This window comes from Ranitomeya imitator, chromosome 3 (assembly GCF_032444005.1).
Source record: "Ranitomeya imitator isolate aRanImi1 chromosome 3, aRanImi1.pri, whole genome shotgun sequence".
In the NCBI taxonomy this organism is placed as follows: Eukaryota; Metazoa; Chordata; class Amphibia; order Anura; family Dendrobatidae; genus Ranitomeya; species Ranitomeya imitator.
This window is the reverse complement of record NC_091284.1, coordinates 398,242,989-398,267,037: the sequence shown is the minus strand read 5'-3', so window position 1 is coordinate 398,267,037 and position 24,049 is coordinate 398,242,989. Positions and strand designations below refer to the sequence as shown.

General features: G+C 45.9%; 1 protein-coding gene across 1 annotated transcript in view; it reads right to left on the bottom strand.

Annotated features, from left to right (window-relative positions):
- The window catches only part of ZBTB8B (zinc finger and BTB domain containing 8B), a 50,281-nt gene that overhangs the window by 11,994 nt on the left and 14,238 nt on the right, over positions 1-24,049 (bottom strand). Inside the window, exons 2-4 of the mRNA XM_069757048.1 lie at positions 11,089-11,222; positions 7,712-8,646; positions 7,216-7,394 (exon numbers count right to left, since the gene is read on the bottom strand). Of these exons, the coding sequence (XP_069613149.1) occupies positions 7,216-7,394; positions 7,712-8,615 (1,083 nt within the window). The 5' untranslated portion in view covers positions 8,616-8,646; positions 11,089-11,222. The remainder of the gene's footprint in view (positions 1-7,215; positions 7,395-7,711; positions 8,647-11,088; positions 11,223-24,049) is intronic.

Below are 24,049 nucleotides of genomic sequence, written 5' to 3'. Positions count from 1 at the left end.
ACATACTATATACAGAGGAAATGACAGGCATATACTATATACAGGGGAGATGACAGGTATATATACAGGAGGAGATGACACAGGTATATACTATATACAGGAGGAGATGACGCACTGGTATATACTATATACAAGGGAGATTACATAGAGGTACATACTATATACAGGGGAGATGACAGGTATATACTATATACAGGAGATGACATACAGGTGTATACTATATATAAGGGAGATGACAAACATGTATATACTGAGGGGAAAATGAGAGGTGTGAGGTGAAAATGAGGGGTGTGAGGTGAAAATGAAAAGTGAGTGCAAAATGAGAGGAGTGAGGGAAAATAGTGGAGTGATCAGAAAATGACAGATGTGAGGTCGAAATGACAAGTGTTAGGGGGGAATGAGAGGAATGAGGGGGAAAATGAGAGGTGTAAGGAAGGTTTCCCGGCGCCTGCTCTGAGCAGGAACTTGAAAGCCACCTCCCTGCTGGACCCGGAAGGCCCCCCGTGGCCATTTTGGATCCGGGCCTGCAGGGAGGAGGTCGGAGACCCTCGGAGCAACGCGATCACATTGCGATACTCCGAGGGTCTCAGGGAAGCACGCAGGGAGCCCCCTCCCTGCGCGATGCTTCCCTATGCCGCCATCATCTTGATTGCAGCGTTCCGGGGGTTAATGTGCCAGGAGCGGTCGGTGATGGCCGGATGTCAGCTGACACCTGGCCACGCTCCCCCTGTGAGCGTGGCTGATCACGCTGGACGTACTATTCCGTCCATGGGAAGTAGGGCCCACCCCACATGGACGGAATAGTACGTCCAATGGTAGAAGGGGTTAATATATTATCACAATGAATGCAGTAGCAAGTTTTCAACTCAGATGACAAAAAATAGAATTAGACTTACCGGTAATTCGGTTTCTAGGAACCTTCCACGACAGTCACCTTGGAGGATGTCTCCCCGCCCTAATGGGGGATAGGAAACACAAAGTTAAATAACCCTCCCCTTCCTGCTATCTCCAGTGTTTTTTCTGCCCATACTAGAGTTAATAGCTACCACCAAAGTGCAGGAATAATCCAGTGAATATCAGGTAGGGAGGGAAATTAATGCTGTCGTGGAAGGTTCCTAGAAACCGAATTACCGGTAAGTCTAATTCTATTTTATCTAGTCACCTTCCACAACAGTCACCTTGGAGTTATACCAACGTTAATTTCTTTAGGGAGGGAACACGTCTGCCGAATGTGAGATCCCTGTCAAAATTTAGCCTGTGGTGTCTGATGAAAGTATGTACAGAAGACCAGGTGGCGGCTCTGCATATCTGCTCCGATGAGGTGTTCCCTCTTGCTGCCCATGATGTGAAGACAGACCGGGTAGAATGGGCTGACCCTCCAGGTCCTGGATTGCTCCAGGTAGTGGAGGACTACCCTGCGGACACCCAGGGTGTGGAAGTTTTCCTCCTTCGTATTGGAAGGATTTGGACTAAATGAGGGCAAAACCACATCCTGACCCCAATGAAAATCCAAAACGACTTTGGGCATAAAGGCGGGATCTAGACGTAGGACTATGCGATCAGAGTTTATGGATAGGAAGGGCTAGTGAACAGACAAGGCCTGCAATTCTATGCGCCTAGCTGTGGTAATCGCCACCAGAAACAACGTTTTGAGCATTAGGATTTTAAGGGGTAAAGAAGACAAGAGTTCAAAGGGTGGATGAGTTAGACTATTGAGAACTAAATTTAGATCCCAGGGGGGAACCCGACTAGGGAGTCTAGGACGTAATCTGATTGCTGAAGTCATGAATCTTTTGATCCAGCGGTGGCCAGCCAGATCTTGGTCAAAAATAGAACTAAGGGCCGATACCTGAACCTTTTGTGTACTCTGGGTGAGCCCTAGATCTAAACCCTTCTGGAGGAAGTCTAGAATTTGAGCAATGCTGGGGTGGAAGGGATCAGGGACACTGGAAAGACACCAGGAAGAAAACTTCTTCCATACTTTGCCATAGATGCCATTGGTCACAGGTTTCCTACACTTTTGGAGAGTTTGGATAACCCTGTCCGAAAGGCCCCTGGCTTTTAATATGTCGGTCTCAGTAACCAAGTTCAATTTTTTGAGTCCTGGGTAAAGAAGGAAGAAGTATGGGGCCTTCTTCGGCCATTCCCCTCAAGGCGCTGTACCAGCTCCTACCCGGCCACATGGGGCAATCAGGATTGTCGTGACTTTGTCTGACCGGATCTTCTGCAGCGTCCTTGACAGCATTGGAATTGGTGGGAAGGCGTAAGCCAGGTTGAAGGTCCATGGATGACTGAAAGCATCTATCCCCAGAGCCCCATGCATGGGGCTGAGGGAGAAATATGTTTTTGATTTTGCGTTTTGGGCATTTGCAAATAAATCGACCTCCGGGATCCCCCATATCGACGTTAAGGATAGGAAAACCTCCTGGTTTAGGCACCATTCCCCGGGATGGATGTCCTTCCTGCTGAGGAAATCCGCCTGGGTGTTGTCTGAACCCTTCAGGTGTACTGCGGAGATCGAAAGCAGGCGTTTCTCTGCCCAGAGAAATATCCGTTCTGCCACTAGTTTTAGGCTGGCATACTTCGTGCCCCATTGATGCCGAAGATAAGCCACCGTTGTCACATTGTCAGAGTAGACACGGATATGATGGCCTTGGACTAGAGATGAGGCAGCTACCAGAGCTTCCTCTACTGCCTTCAATTCCCTCAGGTTGGAAGAAGATCTGGAACCTATGTCTGAGGACCATAGTGCCTGAAAATATGTTTGCTCCATCACGGCGCCCCAACCTCTTCGGCTGGCATCCGTGTGAAGCACTTTCAAGGGAAACTGGTCTCAGCTTACCCCCCGCCGAAGGTTCTGGCCCTTTAGCCACCACGAGAGGGCTGACTTCACATGTCCGGGGAGTGGAATTCTCTTGGACAGAGTGTTCCGATACCTCCGAGCGTATAGGAGAACTTGAGTCTGGAGGGTTCGTGTATGTGCCTGGGCCCAGGACACTGCCTGAATGCATGAAGTTAGGGACCCTAGAATGGACATGGATTCCTTCAGGGTTGGGGACCTTTGTTGTTTGAATCTGGAGATTCTCTAACAAAGGTCACGCTGACTATCTTCGGGAAGGAAGGACATTCTTTCTTCCGAGTTCAAGAGAATCCCCAGGAATTTCTTCCTTGTGGACGGTTGCAGGTCCAACTTCTGGAGATTCGGCATCCAGCCTAGGGACTCGAGAATACCTAGAGTTTTTGACACATCTTGGTTCAGCTGAGATGTTGAAGGAGCAATGATGAGGAGGTTGTCCAAGTAAGGGACAAGGCAGATTCCCTGAAGACGGATGAAGATGACCGCTTCTCTCATGATTTTCGAGAATATCCTCGGGGCTGAGGATACTCTGAAGGGAAACACATTGAACTGGAAGTGAGTGATCCTGCGGTTGTGGGAGACCGCGAACCTGAAGAACCTCCTGTGATCCGGATGGATCAGAACATGATAATAGGGCGTCCCTCAGGTCTATCATTGCCATTACCCAGTTTCGCCCGATAAGTGGGATTGCCATTTTGACTGACTCCATCTTGAACCTTCGGCATTTGATGACCTGGTTCAAGGATTTTAAATTTATGATCACTCTGCATTTTCCGGAGTTTTTTTTTATGAGGAATAGACGAGAGTAATTACCTCTGCCTAAGTCCTGCTGGGGTACAAGAGATCACTTTTTCTCGTAAAAGATCCTGGATTTGTCCTGGATTTGAAGGAGAAAGGAGTCCTGGAGCTCTGGGGATTGTTCTGGGGTAATTCTCAGGCATTGGGGAAGGGGGAAGGGGGGCTCTCGAATTACAATTTTAGTCAGAATTGTACGGTGTGGAGGATCCAATGGTTCATGGATATGGACTGGCATTGGGCAAGAAACAGAGCCGGTCCCCCACTGGAGAGTCACTGTTTATCCGGGGTCTGTTGCTGTTGAGGCACAAGGATATTCCTGCCTCTACCCCCCTTCGGGTAGCTCCATCGACCCGTTTTACCTTTTCCCCCTAAAATCCTTCTGGGAGGACTGGTCACGAGGGGTGGGAGGGGAAGAAACCGCTTCCTAGCAACCTTTTGTTCGGGAAGTGATCTTTTCCTGTCGGAGGCCTTATCCAGTATATCATCCAAGACTGGCCTGAACACATGGTGACCCTTAAAGGGATGGCGCAGAGTTTAGTTTTAGAGGTAATGTCGCCTCCCCAAGACTTCGGCCAAAGAGCTCTCCTGGCTGAGTTCGAGAGGACTAAGAACCGAGCAGCCACACGAACAGACTCTCCTGAAGCATCGGCTAAGAACCCTGATGCTTTTTGAAGAAGGGGAAGGGAGTCCAAGATTTCCTCTCTGGAAGTACCCTAGGAGAGATGTTCCTCTAATTTGTGAAGCTAGAGGACCAGAGCCCTGGTGACGCAAGTAGATGCGATATTTGCTTTAAGCAGGTTTGTAGAGGACTCCCAGGACTTTTTTTTTAGATGGCTCTCTCTTTTTCGATCCATTGGATCTTTCAATTGAGAAGAGTTTTCAAATGGGAGAGACATCTTTTTGGTAACCTTAGAGTCCTGGACGTCCACCCTGGGAACCTTCCAAATAGACCATCTCCCAAATAGACCACCGTTTTCCCCATCTAAGGGAAAACGGTGCTTGAAATCTGAAGGAACGCTAAAGACCCTTTTCTGGGGAAGCCCATTCTTGGAAAATTAGATTTTGAACATTTTTGTGAACAGGAAACCCTTTTTTAATTTTGTGTTTCAGGCCCCCAAACATTTCATCCTGCACGGAATCTTTTTCCTCTACTTCCCCAACCCCCATGGTGCTTCTTACTATGGAAACCAGCTCATCCATATCCTCGGGGGAAAAAAAATACTATTTTTCCTCTATCAGGTTTAGGGGTGGATGTGGAGCAGTCATTCTCCCAATTAGGCCGGCGTCACACTGACGGTTTAAACGGCCGAGTGCAATGCGATAAAAAAACAAAAAAAAACAAAAAAAAAACGCATTGCACTCGGACCAATGTTAAGCTATGGGGCAGCTCCCAGCATTTGACTTTTTTTCGGCCGTTTTCCTCGGTCCGAGACAATCGCAGCATGCTGAGATTGTCTCGGACCGAGGAAAACTCTTGGCTCACTCGCAACCATATAAGCCTATGGGTGCGAGTGAGACAGTGCACACCGCTCAGATATCATCTGAGTGATGTGCGTTATAAGCGGACACCAGCAATGGAGGAGATGGAGAAATTCATTTCTCCGCCTCCTCCGCAGCTGTGCTCCGATCCTCCCTGTCCGAGAGAATCGGAGCACAGACGCATGACACTCGCATGCTGCGAGCAGGAGCCGAGTGTCATTAGCATATCACTTCCAATCTCGCATCGGATGCAATATGCCAGCGTGACGCCGACCTCACCGCCTGACTCAGAGGTATGAACCTCACCAGAGTCAGAATCAGTATCAACATGTTCCATTTCCCTCTTTTTTTATGGGGGTGTTGTAGGATGCAACCCTTGGGGTTTGGAGAAGGCCGCCATGGAGGTCTGTACCTCCTGTTTAATCAATGTTTTTATGCTGTCCAGGAGGGAGGGCTGTTCAGCACGTAAGATGTCATCCGTACAGGGTTGACACAGGGTTTTCTTGTAGGCGGAAGGTAGCCGGGAGCCATAGGCCCCACACTTGCGGCTGGGTTTGTTCTTTGGGGCAGAGACCTTTTCTCCCTAAAAGAGAGCTATACTAAATGACCCATCTTAACATGGCTGAATAGTGAAGGGACCAGCCCAGCTACTCACGGTAGGAGGTTGAACGCTGGGGTCTGCAGATGTAGCAGAAGGTTTGTCGCCGTCCACGGTCAAGCTGTACGCAGCCACACAGACAGAGCGTCTTACCTGGAGGCACCTGACCAGGATATGAAGCAATCGAGGTCCAGCGTTGATTGTGTGCTCCTCCTCCCCTTTGGTCCGTAGGGAGGGCAGTGACGATCCTAACATGCCGGCGATCCGCCCTGCATGGAACGCATGAGAAAGCGTGCGTTCCAGCGTGGAACCCCAGGCCGCGAACCGGAAGTGCGTCGCTGACGTCACATCCGATGCGCGCGAACCTGGAACTCCACTAAACGCTGGAGGAGGATGATGCCGGGGAGCTCGGAGAGGACCCCAGCAGCACATAACCACCCCGCTTTGCCCCCAACAGAGGCGTGGGAGGGGCGGGAAAGAGGGCCCAAGTCCAAGCAGGATGGAGACGGGCGCAGCCGCGTGGAGGAGGAGAGGAAACACCGCCCGACCTCGGCTGCCCGGCTGGTAAGAATATCCAGGTGCTTCGTTCACCAGCCACGACCGCACCTGTAGGAACCTCTTCATGCCCCACTGGGGGACAGGAAAAACACTGGAAATAGCAGGAAGGGGAGGGTTATTTAACCTCTTTGTGTTTCCTGTACCCCATTAGGGCGGGGAGACATCCTCCAAGGTGACTATGGTGGAAGGTGACTAGAGAAATAATAGTTATTTATGTGTAGGGAAAATAGGAAGGGGATATAGAACGAGACCTAAGACTTACAGGTAGATTAATTACGAATGGCCTTGTGAATATCAGTCTAAGGGCTTGTTTCCACTTGCGAGAAACACGTCCGTATCTCGCATGTGAAAACCAAGCTCTGGCGCCGGCACTCCAGAGCGGAGCGAGCGGCCGCATAGCAACACATGGAGCTGCACGCTCCGCTCTGGAGTGCTGGCACCAGAGCTTGGTTTTAACATGCGAGATACGGACGTGTTTCTCGCAAGTGGAAACAAGCCCTTAATGAAAGGCTCACTGGAGCACAATGCACCAAATTCGTTTAGAGGCACACGCCATCTCAGTGGCGTGTGCCTTTCCAGAAATGCTACTCCAATCAGAGTTTGAAGCGCTATTTCTGGAGTCCGCACTCTTGGTAAGTTTGTAGCCAATCCCACTCAACTCCTTTCCAGTCCCACCCATTTTAGTGCCTGACTTTAAACTGGTGTGAAAAATATTGCGCAACTCCACGTTGCGTAAAAAAAACGTACCGACTTTTCAAAACACTTTACGCCAATATTAAGGAATAAAAACTTTCATCAATTTGCCCTTTAATATTTTACTTCAAAACTACATATATTGCTGCAGAATAACGGAATACTTAACAATAAAAGCCCCACAAGTATCTATGCACCTTTAAGGATTACATACAGAAAGGAATATACTCACTGTAAGTGAATGGCTGCGCAGGTGCTCCTGACGTGTAAACCTTTTGCCACAGATTTCACAAGGATATGGTCGCTCTCCTGTGTGCGAACGAATGTGACGCTTCAAAATACCCTTTTGTTTGGCGGTGTATGGACAGAACGGACACTTGTGTAGCTTGATTGGAACCACTAAAACGTCCCCTGATTAAAAGAACACATTTCTGCTTAAAACAAAGTTGGATTTGTTTGCATATCTGACAATTTTTATAAGATCTGCTTTGTCAAAGCGTTGCCTTTCTATTGATAGAATTAAACCATTTTATTCAATGCCATTTTTAAAATAACATTCATTTATTAATAATATTATTATTATTATTATTATTATTATTAAGTAAAAGACTATTGCTTATTTAATCAGGAAACTACCTTACAAAATATTTTACAATATGTAACAAAGTACAATTAGACACAAAGATGCAGTAGAAAAAAAAAATATTATACCTAGATGGATTTATTACCTGTATCTTCTCCAAACCAGTCACCTTGCATATCCATCATAGAGCTCATTGAGACACTTGCTTCCTCTTGCCTAGACTCAAAATCACGTGGAAAGTGATGCGCAGCGTCCTCTTTCCTCTGGGAAGAGCTATTGCGCAAAAGCGCCTCTAAAAATTGCTTCATATGATAATTATTACACGATATGTCCATTCCTGGGCCACCTTGTGGACTTTCTTCTCCTTGTTCCAGGCCTTGCTGCATTGGATATGGTTGAAGGCCTTCAGTTACTTCCACTACATCAGAGTCAAACTCTTCTTTAGGTTCCATCACTTTGGTAGGACTTTTGTCTCCTGGAGAGGCTGCACTTCTAGGATCCTTAACCATAATTTCTTCAGAGTTGCAGCTACTACAGTCACCACATGGGGGATCTTTCTGACAATCACTCCGAGTTGTTTTTATTGTCAATGACCCAACTGTACCTATTCCACTGCTAGGACCATCACTACCGCTATCGGCTTGTCCAAAAGAACTCTCCTTTTCTATCTTCCTGCAGATATCAAGTGAAGATCGTATGTATGCTTTACAGAAGTTAACCACATCAGTCATCTGGAGGTAGCTTGCTGCACTCATAACTTCAATGACATTCTCTCCACACAGGTTGAGTTTTCCTGAGTATAGGAAATCCAGGATGGTGGAGAAGGCTTCAGATGTCACAATATCAAGAGAAGCTGTGCTGTGTCTTCCACTGTCTTGGATGTAGTGGACTAACATAGCCCGGAAATAGCCACTGTTTGCAAACAGAACATTTCTGTGGGCTTTAAATATTCGACCTTCCACAATGATGCTGCAATCACAAAAGAAATCTCTTTTACGCTGCTCATTCAGCTCTCCAAGGAGCTTGGAGTAATATGATGGCATCTCCATGGCTCCAAGTCAGCAAGCAAATTCTCGGCACCTGCAACACAACTAGTGTCAGAACTGCTATACTCAAAGAACTCTGCATACAATACATACATGACATTAAATTGTTACATGAAATTATTTTGAAGCCTAAATTAATATATGATTCTATATTAAAAGGATTTTTTTTGTTTTCCAGTTTTTTTAAGCCAAAAGCTTGTTTTATGCAGGAATATCAAATTTCGTGGTACTTAGGCTGGTGTCACATTTGCGTCTTTCATATCATTTGCATACATCTACATGCGTCCTGCATACATATCTTTAACATGGTGTGAAGGGACATGCGCTTGCATGCGTTCACCTGCAGATGCGTCGTTTTTCGGTGTGTGGCGGGGTCCGACAAACGCAACATGTTGCATTTTAGCAAGAGTCAAAAATTTGTCAAATATGCGCAGGCATGCGAATACAGATGAGTGCATTAAAAACACGTATTACTGTCTATGGGAACACATGCATACGATGCGCTTTCATACTTCGAACTGCGCATGTCCAGGAACAGATTGTGACACACCCTCCTGGAAATACCCTCCTGGAAATATCGAACGCATGCGCATAAAAGACACAAACGCAAGCAAAAAAAGCATGCACACGCATAGTTAGTGGAGGATACGATGCGCACAGACGCAAATGTGAAACTAGCCTTACACCTTAGTGCTTTCAGGGCAGGATCTTCGCTATTGACCACAGTCATTATTGACATAGCTGCAACAGTAAAGTTCTAACTACAGTACATGGTCACTGCAGCCAATCACAGAGCTCCGGGATCTCATGCCATTCACTTTGGCCTTACTACCGAGCAGAGTGATAGGCTGCAGCGGTCACTTACTGGAGAAGCAGGGGTTAAGTACAACTGACTTATTTTTTACATACAGCAATCCTTTGGCATAAAAAAGTTAAAACCAGAAAACCTCTTTAATTCTTCAGCCATGCTGGATGGTTTATTGCGCTTTTGCCCAACAATATACCGGTAGTTCCAACTTGTGTAAGATAGTGCTTTTCACACCAGCAAGATAACGAGGTAGTGACTCAAGTTCAACATACAGGGCTTTATTTGGCAACTAACAAAATAACTCAAAGCTTTATCATCCGATGCGCAGCTGGAATGTCCGTATCCAGTTCAATGCTGTTGGCAACTACACCACCATAGGAATCTCGGGTGCATAATGGCTTGGCCCAAGTCTCTGGCTTTAGTCTGTGTTTAACCTCACACAGCCAGGCACACATACAACCTCCAGCTCTGCTGCATAGGAAACCAACACTGACACACCCAAACCTTACCTGCATGTTTAAATGTGAATTGTGGCCATGGGCCACTTCAAGACCAGAACAGGAAGGAAAGATCCATTACACTACTTTCCTACTGATCTTTCCAAAAATAAAAGCCTACATCAGGTTTTCCTAAATCTGACTTGGTCAAATATCTTGACCCAGTCCACACTTATGTGTTGTGTTGTAACCACAGCGGTGGCTGTGATTACAACACTCTCTAGCAGGTTCAGTATGTTTCCAGACACCCAGGGGGACACGTATTGACTAGTGATGAGCGAATATACTCGTTACTCAAGATTTCCCGAGCATGCTCAGGTGTCCTCCAAGTATTTTTTAGTGCTCAGAGTTTTAGTTTTTCTTGCCGCAGCTGAATGATTTACATCTGTAAGCCAGCATAAGTACATGTGGGGGTTGCCTGGTTACTAGGGAATCCCCACATGTACTTATGCTGGCTTACAGATGTAAATCATTCAGCTGCGGCATGAAAAACAAACTCTGAGCACTAAAAAAATACTCGGAGGACACCCGAGCGTGCTCGGGAAATCTCGAGTAACGAGTATATTCGCTCATCACTAGTACTGACCCTCGCATATGATTACCATCACTGTGTCACACTTGCTAATGACCATTTGTTATTACATACATTCTAAAAAGGATCTGTCACCAAATTTTACAATAGAAACTGCATACAGTATTAAACAGATCATGCAGACCTGATGAAGGTGATGTGCTTGCTCTGAAAATCTAAGTCAGAAAGACTGTCTAGTCCTTTTGAAAGTGTTCCTGAACCCAATATCAAGATTAAAAGTCATTTTGGCTTTTTTTTTTTTTTTTTTCAATTTATGTACACCAGCCTCAACCTAAAAATGCAAAGAGTCTACCTTGTAAAATCCGACAACACAGCCCCTTTAAAAGGGGTAATGCCATTTTAATGTGATGACATATTGCTAGGACATGCCACCACTTTACGATCTGCAGCGTCGAATCTGAGGGACACATCAATTTTGGGAGTGAAATTGCTCCATCATCTTCAGGCTGAATGGGTTCAAAAGATTGGACCTCCATGTAAAGTTAAGACATATCCTTTTGAATTGTCATCACGGTATGAGATGGCAAATCTAAGGCTTCTATAATGAAACTCATCTACATTTTTTCTTAGTATGCTCACCTTTAATTGATATGAGGAGTCCAAAGAGGCCAGTGAAGCAGATTGGCAAAAAAACAATGCAGAAGTACACCGGTCTATGCGGCAGCTCCCCCAAGATGCATAGATAATTTCAGAGAATCTCTATTCTGATGAGGCTGAAAAAAAAAAAAAAAAAAAACAACAGTAGACAGAAAGCTAATATTTAAAGGATTGTTTCATCTTTTAAAATGGGTAAAGTTGTAAAGTAAAATTGCAAGCAACTTTGGAATTTAGCTCTTAATAAAAATCCTTTAAGTTCTCAAGCAAGAAGAGTAGATCTTTAAATAATAATCTTTATTTTTATATAGCGCTAACATATTCCGCAGCGCTTTACAGTTTGCACACATTAAAGGGAACCTGTCACCCCGAAAATCGCGGGTGAGGTAATCCCACCGGCATCAGGGGCTTATCTACAGCATTCTGTAATGCTGTAGATAAGCCCCCGATGTTACCTGAAAAAGGAGAAAAAGACGTTAGATTATACTCACCCAGGGGCGGTCCCGCTGCTGGTCTGGTCGGATGGGCGTCTTCGGTCCGCTCCGGCGCCTCCCATCTTCTTTCCATGACGTCCTCTTCTGATCTTCAGCCACGGCTCCGGCGCAGGCGTACTTTGCTCTGCCCTGTTGAGGGCAGACAAAGTACTGCAGTGTGCAGGCGCCGGGCCTCTGACCTTTCCGGCGCCTGCGCACTGCAGTACTATCCTCTGCCCTCAACAGGGCAGAGCAAAGTACGCCTGCGCCGGAGCCGTGGCTGAAGATCAGAAGAGGACGTCATGGAAAGAAGATGGGAGGCGCCGGAGCGGACCGAAGACGCCCATCCGACCTGACCAGCAGCGGGACCGCCCCTGGGTGAGTATAACCTAACGTCTTTTTCTCCTTTTTCAGGTAACATCGGGGGCTTATCTACAGCATTACAGAGTGGGATTACCTCACCTGCGATTTTCGGGGTGACAGGTGCCCTTTAACATCACTGTCCCCGTTGGGGCTCACAATCTAAATTCCCTATCAGTATGTCTTTGGAATGTGGGAGGAAGCCGGAGTGCCCGGAGGAAACCCACGCAAACACAGAGAGAACATACAAATCACATGCAGATGTTGTCCAAGGTGGGATTAGAACCCAGGACTCCAGCGCTGCAAGGCTACTGTGCTATCCACTGAGCCACCATGCTGCCCTATAGGGGTTGTTCACTACTAGGACAACCCTTTCTTGATCAAAATGTTTGGCCCCATATAAAATAATAATGCCTATACTCACCTCCCGTGCCGGCACAGTTGCTGCGGTGTCGGCACTCGCTCTCCCCGGGGCTCTCATGTGATGAACATGTTGGTTTTGTCCAAAGGCAAGCGTCGCCACATTCCACGAGAGCCCCGGAGAGAGAGTGCCAACTCCGTGGGGATGGTACCAGCATAGGTTTTATCAAGCCTAAAAAAGGGTATGAGAAGAAATTGTCCAAGTAGTGGACAATTTCTTTAAAGCTCATTGCTATATACTGTGTGCAGAATTATTAGACAAGTGAGTGGGGGTGAGGCCTAAGGATATCAGCACCCTTTATCAACGTGTGCAGAATTATTGGGAAGCATGTTTTACTCATACAAAATCACCTAAGGAAAAAAAAATTATTAGTCTTACAACTAGTGATGAGCGAGTATACTCGTTGCTCGGGTTTTCCCAGAGCATGCTCGGGTGGTCTCCAATATTTGTGATTGCTCGGAGATTTAGTTTATGTAGACGTAGCTGCATGACTTACGGCTGCTAGATGGCCTGAGTACATGTGAGTATTCCCTAGCAACCAGGCAACCCCTACATGTACTCAGGCTGACTAGCAGCCATAAATCATGCAGCTGCGTCGACAAACTAAATCTTCGAGCATGCTGAAGTAGTCGGAGACCACCCGAGCAAACTCGGGGAAAACCCGAGCAACGAGTATACTCGCTCATCACTAGTTACAACGGGATGCAACACTCATGAAATTGCTAAGATGTTGGGGCATGATCACAGAACCATGAAAAGTTTTGTTGGCTATAGTCAACAGGGTCGCAAAAAATGCGTAGAGAAAAAAAAAAATGGATTAACTGCCAAAGATTTGAGAAGAATCAAAACGTTAAGCAACCAGGAACCTATTATCATATTTCAGAACTGCCAAGTTTTTCAGTGCTCAGAGTTATGGCCAATGCGAGGGAGGCTGAAACAGGACCACCATAGAACAAGACACATAAGTTGAAATCAAGACTATGCTAATAAATATCTGAAGGCAGATTTTTCACAGGCTTTATGGCCTGATGAGAGTGACTTTTGACAGATCAGATGGATAGGCCCGTGGCTGGATCAGCAATAAGCATAGACCTCCAGTGTAACTCAGACACCAGCAAGGTGGAGGTGGGGTACTGCTATGGGCTGAAATTATTTAAGATGTGTTAGTTGGACCTTTTCAGGTTGAAAATGGACTCAAAGTCAACTCCCACACCTACTGCCAGTTTTTAGAAGACGCTTTCTTCAAGCAGTGGTACAGGAAAAAAAAAAAAAAGTCTTCATAAGTGACAAGTGCAGATCTGCCGATTTGGCATAAAAAAAAAAAAAAAAAGGCAAGTAGTTGCTAAAAGAGGGAATTACTTGTCTGTTGTACCTGGCGCCAGTCACTGACCACTCCTGCCAGGGATTCAGCTGCTCCTGTCAACAGAGGAGGAGTTTTTGTTCTTGTTGACAGGGCGGGACTACTGGTGTCATGTTGATTGGGGAAGCAGTTTGTTAATCAGCATGACACCAGTAGTCCCGCCTGTCAACAGGGAATCAAACTGTTGATGTGACATCTGTGATGGCAGAGGATGGCACAACAGTCAGGTAGGTAGCAATTACGGTACCTACCTATTAGTGTTTAGACCCTTTTTTTTTTTTTTTTTAAAGTCCTCGATAAACCCCTTGGGCTCTTTTCCACTTGCGAGAAAAACGGACGAGTGCAATCCGATAAATTGGATTGCACTCGGACCAATGTTATTCAATGGGTGACATCTTATCTGCGATTTTGTTCTCAGCTGAAGTCTCTGACGAGACTCGCCAAAGTCAATGGGTGCGAGAGGATTAAAAAAAATAAAATATATAATTGCCTAGAATACTACTTCCTGCAATTTGTGCCAACTTCCGTGGCTTTGTCCGGAGCTAATGTCCGAAGCTAATGTGCGGAGCTAATGTGCGGAGATAAATGACGTCAACAGTGTCCAGTGTCTGATTGGTTGCCGCCTGCTGCGAGCGACCAATCAGAAACGTGCCGTACTGTGACACACTCCGCCCGCCATTTTGGTGTGATTTTTAAATTTTTACCTCACAGCAAGTTTCTACTGCGTGGAGGCGGGCCCAGTGACGTTGCTCTTCAAGCTCCTGCCGAATTTCGTCAAAAAAATGATAATACCATTTACCAAAACTATATATATTTAGTTGTGAAGTGGTTCAGTGACATTTTCACACCAATTTTGAACTTTTGTTTGGTGTTTTCTCCATATACTGCCTATTATTTTTGTTCTTTCTTACTATTATTTATTAATTGTATTATTCTTACATTTGAATAAATAAAGTATATATGGATTCTAGACTCCCGATTCTTTAGAATCGGGCTGCCATCTAGTATATATATATATATATATATATATATATATATATCGCACAGCACTCGGACCATGTGAGTGCTGTCTGATTTTTACGCACCGGTGTCCTTTGAAAAGCCGGCAATTCAGCACGATGTACAGTAAACCGGTTTTTACGTACCGGTAATAGGATTTTACAGAGTCCACGACAGCACCCTCACGGGAGAGAGGGGATCCGCCCACCATCTGGACAGGAATCTACAGGATTTAAAGGGGCGGTCCCCCTCACCACTCCAGTTTGTGTTTCAGAGTATAAGGGACACCGCCATTGAGTTAGTACATATACACTTAAACATTACTAAATACCATCACCTTCTAAAGAGTGATAATTAAAGGCACACCTTCCAAAGGGGTGCAGAAAACCAGTGATTAACTACGGGGGGGGAGTGTGCGGGTGCTGTCGTGGACTCTGTAAAATCCTATTACCGGTATGTAAAAACCGGTTTTCCTATCGCCACGACAGCACCCTTACGAGAGACTTTCAAAGATCAATCACCTGGGAGGGACTACAGCACTAAGTACTGAACGGCCAAAGTCTAAATTGGCATTTGATGATAGATCAAGACAGTAATGTCTATAAAAGGTGGAAGGAGATTACCACTTTGCCGCCTTACATATTACGTTTATGGAGACGTCCGCCCTCTCCGCCCAGGATGAGGCCATGGCTCGAGTGGAGTGGGCCCTGATGCCGTCTGGTGGTATCAGGCCTTTGGCCGTATAAGCCAGATATATCGCATCTCTTATCCATCTGGCGATAGACGCTTTTGTTACACTCGCCCCTTTCCTTGGATTATGAAAGGAAACAAACAGAGCCCTACTCTGCCTCCACTGTTCAGTTTTGTGCAAGTATTCTAATAGTGTTCTTCTAACATCTAGCATATGACATTTCTGCTCTTCTGCTGAAACTGGATTGTCACAGAATGATGGCAAAAATATTTCCTGACTTCTGTGAAATTTGGAAGCTACCTTTGGTATATATGCTGGATCTGGTTTTAACACGATCCGATCCTGAAAGACCATTAATTAAGTGGGGTCTATCGACAATGCTTGCAAATCACTCACTCTCCTAGCGGAAATCAGTGCCACTAGAAAGGCTGTTTTTAAAGTTAAAGTTTTAATGGAGACAGAATCTAATGGCTCAAAGGGGGGTTCTGTTAAAGCATCCAAAACTAAATTTAAATCCCATGGCGGTAATTTAGGAACATGAACCGGGTTACTACGTTCAGTGGCCTTAATGAATCTAGATACCCATCTATTTCCCGCCACATCGCTGTTATATAATGCCCCCAAGGCGGATACCTGGACTCTAAGGCTATTTACCGCTAAACCCAATTCTCGGCCCTTCTGTAAAAACTCTAGAATAGCCGGAATTGGAACCTTGCCCGTAAAGGGGTGTTGGTAGAAGGCAAGGAACTTTTTCCAGGTTTTAGAGTAGATCTTAGTGGTAACTTCTTTTCGGCTATTTAAAAGGGTAGATATCAAAGCGTCTGAAAACCCTTTCCTCCTCAATAACTCCCTCTCAAATTCCACGCTGTCAGATGCAGAGAAAGAAGTTCCGGACTCACAGGCAACACCCAGGGGTCGGACACCGACATTGCCCTGAGTAAAGAGAACCATGCCCTCCTGGGCCAGAAGGGGGCAATCAGGATCACTCTCGGCCTCTCCTCCCTGATCTTTCTGAGAACTATAGGGATCAGACATATTGGGGGAAATGCATATGCCAGAGGGAAATCCCAATGAATCTGAAGGGAGTCTATTATACAGGGTTTGTCTGCTACCCGAAGAGAAGCAAACTTCCTGGTCTGTCTGTTCTCTCTCATTGCAAACAGGTCTATATCAGGTAACCCCCACAGGTCTACTATCTGTTTGAACACCAGTCTACTTAGAACCCATTCTCCCTGACGTAGAGAATGACGGCTGAGGTAATCTGCCTCTGTGTTAAGCTCTCCTCGAATGTGAACAGCTGAAAGAGAGCGAAAGTGAGCTTTGGCTATGTCGAGTATGTCTGTGGTGGTGTTCATTAGAGACCTTGACCTTGTCCCTCCTTGATGGTTGAGATATGCTACTACTGTTGTATTGTCTGACTGGACCCTTACATGTGATTCCCGCAGAGATGGTAGCCACCTGAGTAGGGCCTTTTTTACTGCCGTAAGCTCCTTCCAATTCAAGGACTCTTGGGCCTCTAAGAGAGACTATTGCCCTTGAGTCCAAACATCTCCTATATGAGCTCCCCATCCTATTGGACTGGCATCGGTTGTAACCGTGTTGTCTGGTACTATACCCTAGTGTACCCCTTTTGCCAAATGTTCCATATTTAGCCACCATCTCAGACTGTCCAGAGTGGTGGTGGATAGCCTGAGTCTTCCGCTTAGCAGACCTTGAAGACTCCTTTCCGCATCCAGGACTTGGGCCTGCAATACTCGAGTGTGGAATTGAGCCCACTGGACAGCTGGTATGCAAGATGTTAAGGGATCCCAAAAGGGACATTGCGTCTCTCAAGGTCAGATCTGGTTTTTTTGTCACAGTACTGACTTTGTGCACAATCCTCTGCTTCTTTTCTTCCGGAAGAAAACATAGTTGATTTTCCGAATTTAGCAGAATACCCAGGAAAGTCTGAGTCGTTGATGGTTCTAATCTTGATTTTTCCAGATTGACTAGCCAACCCAAGTCCTGTAAGGAAGATATTATATGTTTTAGGTGACTTACACTGAAAATGAATTTCCCACTACCAGGAAGTCATCCAAGTAGGGTATAATTAATGTATCACTTCCGCAATGATTTTAGTAAACACCCTCGGTGCCATAGATGGACCAAATGGCATTGCAGTAAACTGAAAGTGTCTGACCTGATCGTTTAAGCGCACCGCCATTCTGAGGAATTGTTGATGATCCTTGTGAATGGGCAGATGGTAATATGCATCTTTTAAATCCAGGACTGTCATATAACATCTGGGAAAAAGAAGTTTAGTCGCCGTTTTAATAGATTCCATTTTAAAGGCATGGTATCGTAGATACTTGTTCAGTGTCCGTAAATTTATGATGGTTCGAAAGGATCCATCTGGTTTGGAGATTAAAAATAAAGGGGAATAGAACCCTTCCCCCTGATCTTTTGGAACCTCTACTATAACCTCCTTTTGTCTTAACATCTGGACCTCTTTTTCCAGGGCCTTTTGTTGGTCTACGGGATCAGGGGCAGTCAAAATATAAAAATCAGAAAGTCTTTCCCGGAATTATAATTTTAATCCTGACCTAACTATACCCAGAACCCAATTGCTGGAAGTTATTCTGGCCCATTGAGTATAGAAGTGCTTTAACCTGCCCCCTACTGGGAGATCTGCATTTACGGTAATTTCGTCTACGTCTTGAAGAAGATGATGAGGTATTAAAGTCTGAACCTTTCTTCTTCAGCTCATTCGACTCCCAGTCTCGGTTTTGGTAAGGTCTTCGGTATGGGAAGCGTCTCCTGAAGGTATTCCTAAAGGTAGGATTGAATACTTTAGAAAAACCCTTTTTCCTATCCTCAGCCAGGATGTCATCCAATACCGGGCCAAACAAGTACTCACCCCTACACGGAATAGTACATAGTTTAGCTCTTGCCTGAGCATCCCCTTTCCAGGTCTTAAGCCATAGTGCTCGGCGAGCAGCATTCGAGAGACCTGCAGATCTGGCTGCAAGTTTCAGAGAATCCACTGATGCATCTGCCAAATACGCCACACCCTCACGTATCTGAGATAGGGAGTTCAGTATCTTGTCTATAGGCACTTTGGATTTCAGCTGTTCCTCCAGCTGGGTTATCCAAACCATAACAGATCTAGTTGTGCAAGTACTAGAGATCGCAGGTTTGAATGCTCCAGACGATGACTCCCACACCTTTTTCAAAAACATATCCGCCTTTCGATCTGACGGATCTTTTAGAAGACCTACATCCTCCAGAGGCAAGGTACCTGCTTTAGATGTAGAAGCCACGGTCGCGTCCACTTTAGGGACTTTCATCCATTCCGCTAAGTCGTTATCGTCAACGGGATACCTTCTCTTTGCAGATGACGGCAAAAATCCTTTGTCCTGCTTATCCCATTCCCGTTTAATAAGGCTTTTAACTGTATCTACTACCGGGAATTACTTACGACTTTCCTGGCACAAGCCTGCAAACATTATATCTTGTGCAGATCTTGGTTCTCTGTTCTCTGCAACGCCCATGGTTGCTCGGACCCCTTTGACTAAGGCTACTTTCACACTGGCTTTTTTTTTTTTTAATACGTCGCAATGCGTCGTTTAGGGGAAAAAACGCATCCTGCAAAGTTGTTTGCAGGATGCGTTTTTGCCCCATAGTTACATTACCGACGCATTGCGACGTATTGACACGTCGCAACCGTCTTGCGACGGTTGCGCCGTGTTGTGGCGGACCGCCGGGAGCAAAAAACGTTAAATGTAACGGTTTTTTGCAGCCGACGGTCCGCCCCCACCTTACAATGGGGCAGCGGATGCGCCGGAGAAATGCATCCGCTGCCCCCGTTGTGCGGCGCAACAAACGCTAGCGTCGGAATCTCGGCCCGACGCAATGCGACGGGCCGAATCCGACGCTAGTGTGAAAGTAGCCTAATACATCCATATTTTCAACTGAAAAACATGGCCTTCCCTCTTCATCTGATGAGGATGGCGATGAGGAGCGAGAACATTCACACTCTTGCAGGGAAGGGCTAGATCCAGGAGATACGTCCCTGACAGATCTTTCATGGCGGCCGCCTCTAAGGGAATAACTTAATTCTTCCCTGATGACCGCTCTGAGGTCTGATGACCGAAGGGGAGCCTCTTCCTCTAAGGTCCGACAAATGCAAGCCTGGCAAAGCCTTTTATTATAGCTATCAGGCATTGGAGTTGTGCATAAAGCACATTGCTTATGCTTAGATTTAGATGTCTTTTTAACCTAAAACAAAGCACAAATAACGGACCATATCAGCAACAGGTGCATTTTTAACACACCACAAAGCTGATCCCGTGAATACCGGTTTTGGAGGATATAAATCCACATGTGATGCTGGGGCGCTCGCATGCTGCTGCCCCCATACCACTCTGCTGCTACTTCTTGAGCGGCCGCTACCGCTCTTGCTGCGCTGCTCCAGCACCTCTCCCCGATTGTGCTCTGTGTCCCCTACTGAGGACATCTTGCCGCACAGCACATTCCATAGCCGCCGCTCTTTCATTGTCGCAGCCGCACTTCCTCCCCCGGAAGTGTAAAAACTACTTCCGGGTTCACCACCGGTGAGAACGCTGACCGCGCGCTTACATCTGCGGACCAGGACGGCACTGCCTGACCCCTGGGACGCGCTCCATATGGCCAGACGAGGGGGGGGTCTGCACGCAGGACACAGACGTTGCTTCCAGCGACCCAGTCTCTGCCGTTCCCACGGACACCGCGCAGAGGCTGAGGACCCGGGTAGGAACCTTCCTGCTTTAGCTCCTGTGTTCCCATCTAGGACAGGAACCCAAATTGGAGTGGTGAGGGGGACCGCCCCTTTAAATCCTGTAGGTTCCTATCCAGATGGTGGGCGGATCCCCTCTCTCCCGTAAGGGTGCTGTCGTGGCGATAGGAAAAGTCACACTGACAGGTTAGAATAGATATATATTATATATTACGGATGTGTAATATACAGCAGATAGGAGCTGCCCCATAGAGAATCATTGGTCCGTGTGCAATACGTATTTTCTGGACGTATTTTCTGCGCTCACACGTCCGTAAAACTCGCTAGTGTGACGCCAGCCTTAGAATTGCACCACTAATAGAAGGTCAGTGCTGCCTGCTCTTTATCACAGTCCAAGGCTATGTTCCCTTCCCATGCTAAGTATTTCGGGAGTTTTAAATAATGCAGATTTTCTGCAGCATTTCTGCACCTATGAAGTAATTATAGTTCTTCTCTGTAAGTTACACTCCTGCTAGGGCTTATAAACACTGATGCAGAATACTGACCAAATACTGACGTGTGAATGAGGTCTAAGAGGTATTTGATGTAGGCTACTGAATACTGAAGCAAAGAAGTGTATTCAATAGAAGAGAAAAGTCATCTTTCCTATATCCTTTCCCCCCTAAATTGCATCACAACTGCACATGTGGAAGCATTTAAGGGCTACGTCCATACAGGATAGCTATGGAGTTACCCATATAATATCAGCAGCAGCTTACATCTGAACAGATCATACCCATAGGATGAACATTTTTTTCTGCAAAAAAGGACCTGTGGTATGAATTTATTAATTTCTAGAATAGCAAATCTACTGCAGATTTTACCCATTACATTTAATTTGAAAATTAAAATTCCCAATCAAATACTTGTTTGCACATCTTGGTGTAGACCACTGGCAGATTTGCATAATAAGTATGAATAAAAAAAAATGCTATACAAAAGCAATAGTATTATTCACCCTCCTAGTCCATAAAAGAGGCTTTCCAATTCCTCCAGCCAGTCTTGGTTTACTAGCCCCTAATAATGTCATGTATGTAACATTATAGAAGCACTCTTCCTCCCATCAAAGTTTTTATCCTCTTAATATACTGTAATCATCATATTATATGGCACTGTGTACTTACAATTGCTCATTTTGTCGTTTTGCCCAGCTAACTCTTTTCTCTGCTCTATGCAGAAATAGAAGTTTCAATTCCTGACCCAGTTGCTCCTCCTCCCCCTTATCAGCAACTTTTGCAGTGACTGATTAGTCAAACAGGGAAAATTGACCTCCTGTTTCTACATAGAGCTTAGAAGCAATCAGTTAGGCCTGTCCCACACGTCCAGATAATTCCGGTACCGGAAAAATCGGTACCGGAGTTATCCGTGTCCTTGTGTTCACGTGCGGCAGCCGTGTGCCTACTGGGTACCACACGCACCGTGCAGGAGACAGCGCTAGAGTTAAGCGCTGTCCCCTGCTTTGGGTGCTGAATCCAGAATTCATTCCTTCTTCCCAGCAGCGTTCGCTGGAGCGAAGGAATGAAAAATAATTTTTTTTTTTTTTTTTTGTTAAAATAAAGTTCCCGGTAATCTCCCCCCTCCCTCCCCCTGTGCGCCCGCCTGCTGGCATTAAAATACTTACCCAGCTCCCTCGAAGCTTCCTCTCAGCTCTTCCTGTATGAGCGGTCACGTGGTGCCACTTATTACAGTGATGAATATGCGGCTCCACCCCTATGGGAGGTGGAGCCACATATTCATCACTGTAATGTGCGGCACCACGTGACCGCTCATACAGGAAGAGCTGCGACACTGAGAGGAAGCATCGAGGGAGCTGGGTAAGTATTTTAATGCCAGCGTGCAGGCACACAGGGGGAGGGAGGGGGGAGATTACTGGGAACTTTTTCATTCCTTTGCTCCAGCGAACACTGCTGGAGAGAAGAAATGAATGGGGCTTCAGCACCACAAGCTGGGGGGACAGCGCTTACTGTAGCGCTGTCTCCTGCACGGCACATGGACTGCACACGGACAGCATCCATGTGCGGTACGTGTTTTACACGGACTCATTGACTTTAATGGGTCCGTGTGATACGTGCGCTCCCACAAACACTGACATGTCTCCGTTTTTCAAATGGACACACGGTCCGTGAAAACACGCTGACATGTGCAGAGATACATTGATTTTAATGTGTCTACGTGAGTCAGTGTCTCCGGTACGTGAGGAAACTGTCACCTCACGTACAGGAGCCACTGACGTGTGAAACCGGCCTTAGTCAGCTTTTAATCATATGATGTCACAGACCTAACGGAAAACAGAAGAATTGGCTGGGTAGAAGGACAAAATGAGCAATTGTAAGTACACAGTGATTGCAATATATTAAGAGGATAAAAATTTTGATGGGAGTGCTTCTTTAATATGTGACCCCAGGAGAACATGGAATGTGGAGCTGCTGGAACCAGTTGAGGGCCAGGGAAGCCTCAGCAGAAGATGTGTACACAGATTTTGATGTGGATTCTGAGTCAGATTTGCTATAAAACCACACATGCAGTTTTTGTGCCAAATACATTCCATAAAGATAAAGACGGAAAGGAAAGATTCCTATGCTCCCACCCATTCCTGGGATTAGGGTAAAGTACGCTACTAAAACTGCATGAATGATTGTAGACTAGGGTTACTTTCAGCCGTACCCTTTTGATGCAGTTTTTGAAACAAACTAAAAGCTACTAAACAGGGAACAGAAAAAAAAAATTGTGACATTTTTCCTGCCAAAGGAGGGGGGGGGGGGGGAAAAAAAAAAACCTGAAAAACTTTACCTTATCTACTTCAAACAGCTCTTGCGCTCATTCACAGTGTGTTTTATTATGTCTTGCAGCTTCAATCTACATTAAAATAAAACAACTGCAGATCTTTTTACTCTTTATGGAAGATTTCAATGGTTGCGGATCCACATCTAATTATCAGCAGCGAAGATTTCGCTGCAGAAACGCTCTGTTTTATGCCTCATTCGAACATCCATGTTGCATCCATTTTTTTCTTGGATACCACATCTACCCATTATACTCTATTCACGTGTTTCCGGTTGTCGGGCTCGCTGGGGCCGGGCGGAAATAAGGCAAGGCGGGGCAGTGCCGCTCTATCCACGGGTCCCTATTTATTTCTCCTTGTCCCTTGTTTGTTCATGCGCCCCTTGAGGAAGGTACCAAACTGAAACACGCGTCAGGGTGGACGGGCGTCCCTTGTACTTTCCATCTGCATCAGGTAATGTGCACGTTACATTGCAGTTTTTTGGATACTGTATTTATATTGGATTGCCTACTAGTAGGGCGTATACGTTTGTGCTCTTTGTTTCGGTGGATGCCACCGCATCTCATATTCTGCACCTTACAAACTACCTGTCTGCTATTATCTTGATTTAGGGATGTACCCTACCTTGGGCTTGGCATGATGTTGGTGACATCCCTTGTCATCTTTTAGCCCTGCTGTGCACTGTTCTGTTTTTTCATTCTGTTTAATATAATAAAGTTATTGTAATTTTGGATTTCATGACTGCTTGGTGCCTCTGACTTCTATTCACATGTCCGTATTTTTTCACAGACCGCGTGTCCATGCAAAACACAGGGAGACATGTTTGCTTTTTTCTAGCAGCATGGATGACAAGGGCCAATACAAGTCTGTGGGTCCATGAAAAACACGTACAGCACACAGATGATCTGTGTCTGTGGTTAACATTGCAAAGTGTAGGAGAAGCTTTGTAATTTCTCTATCCATCCATCCATCCATCAAGAACATGAATGACACACTGATGGGAAATACAGACACACGGACGGCGCGCCGATGGGAAACACGGACGACGCGCCAATGGGAAACAGACAC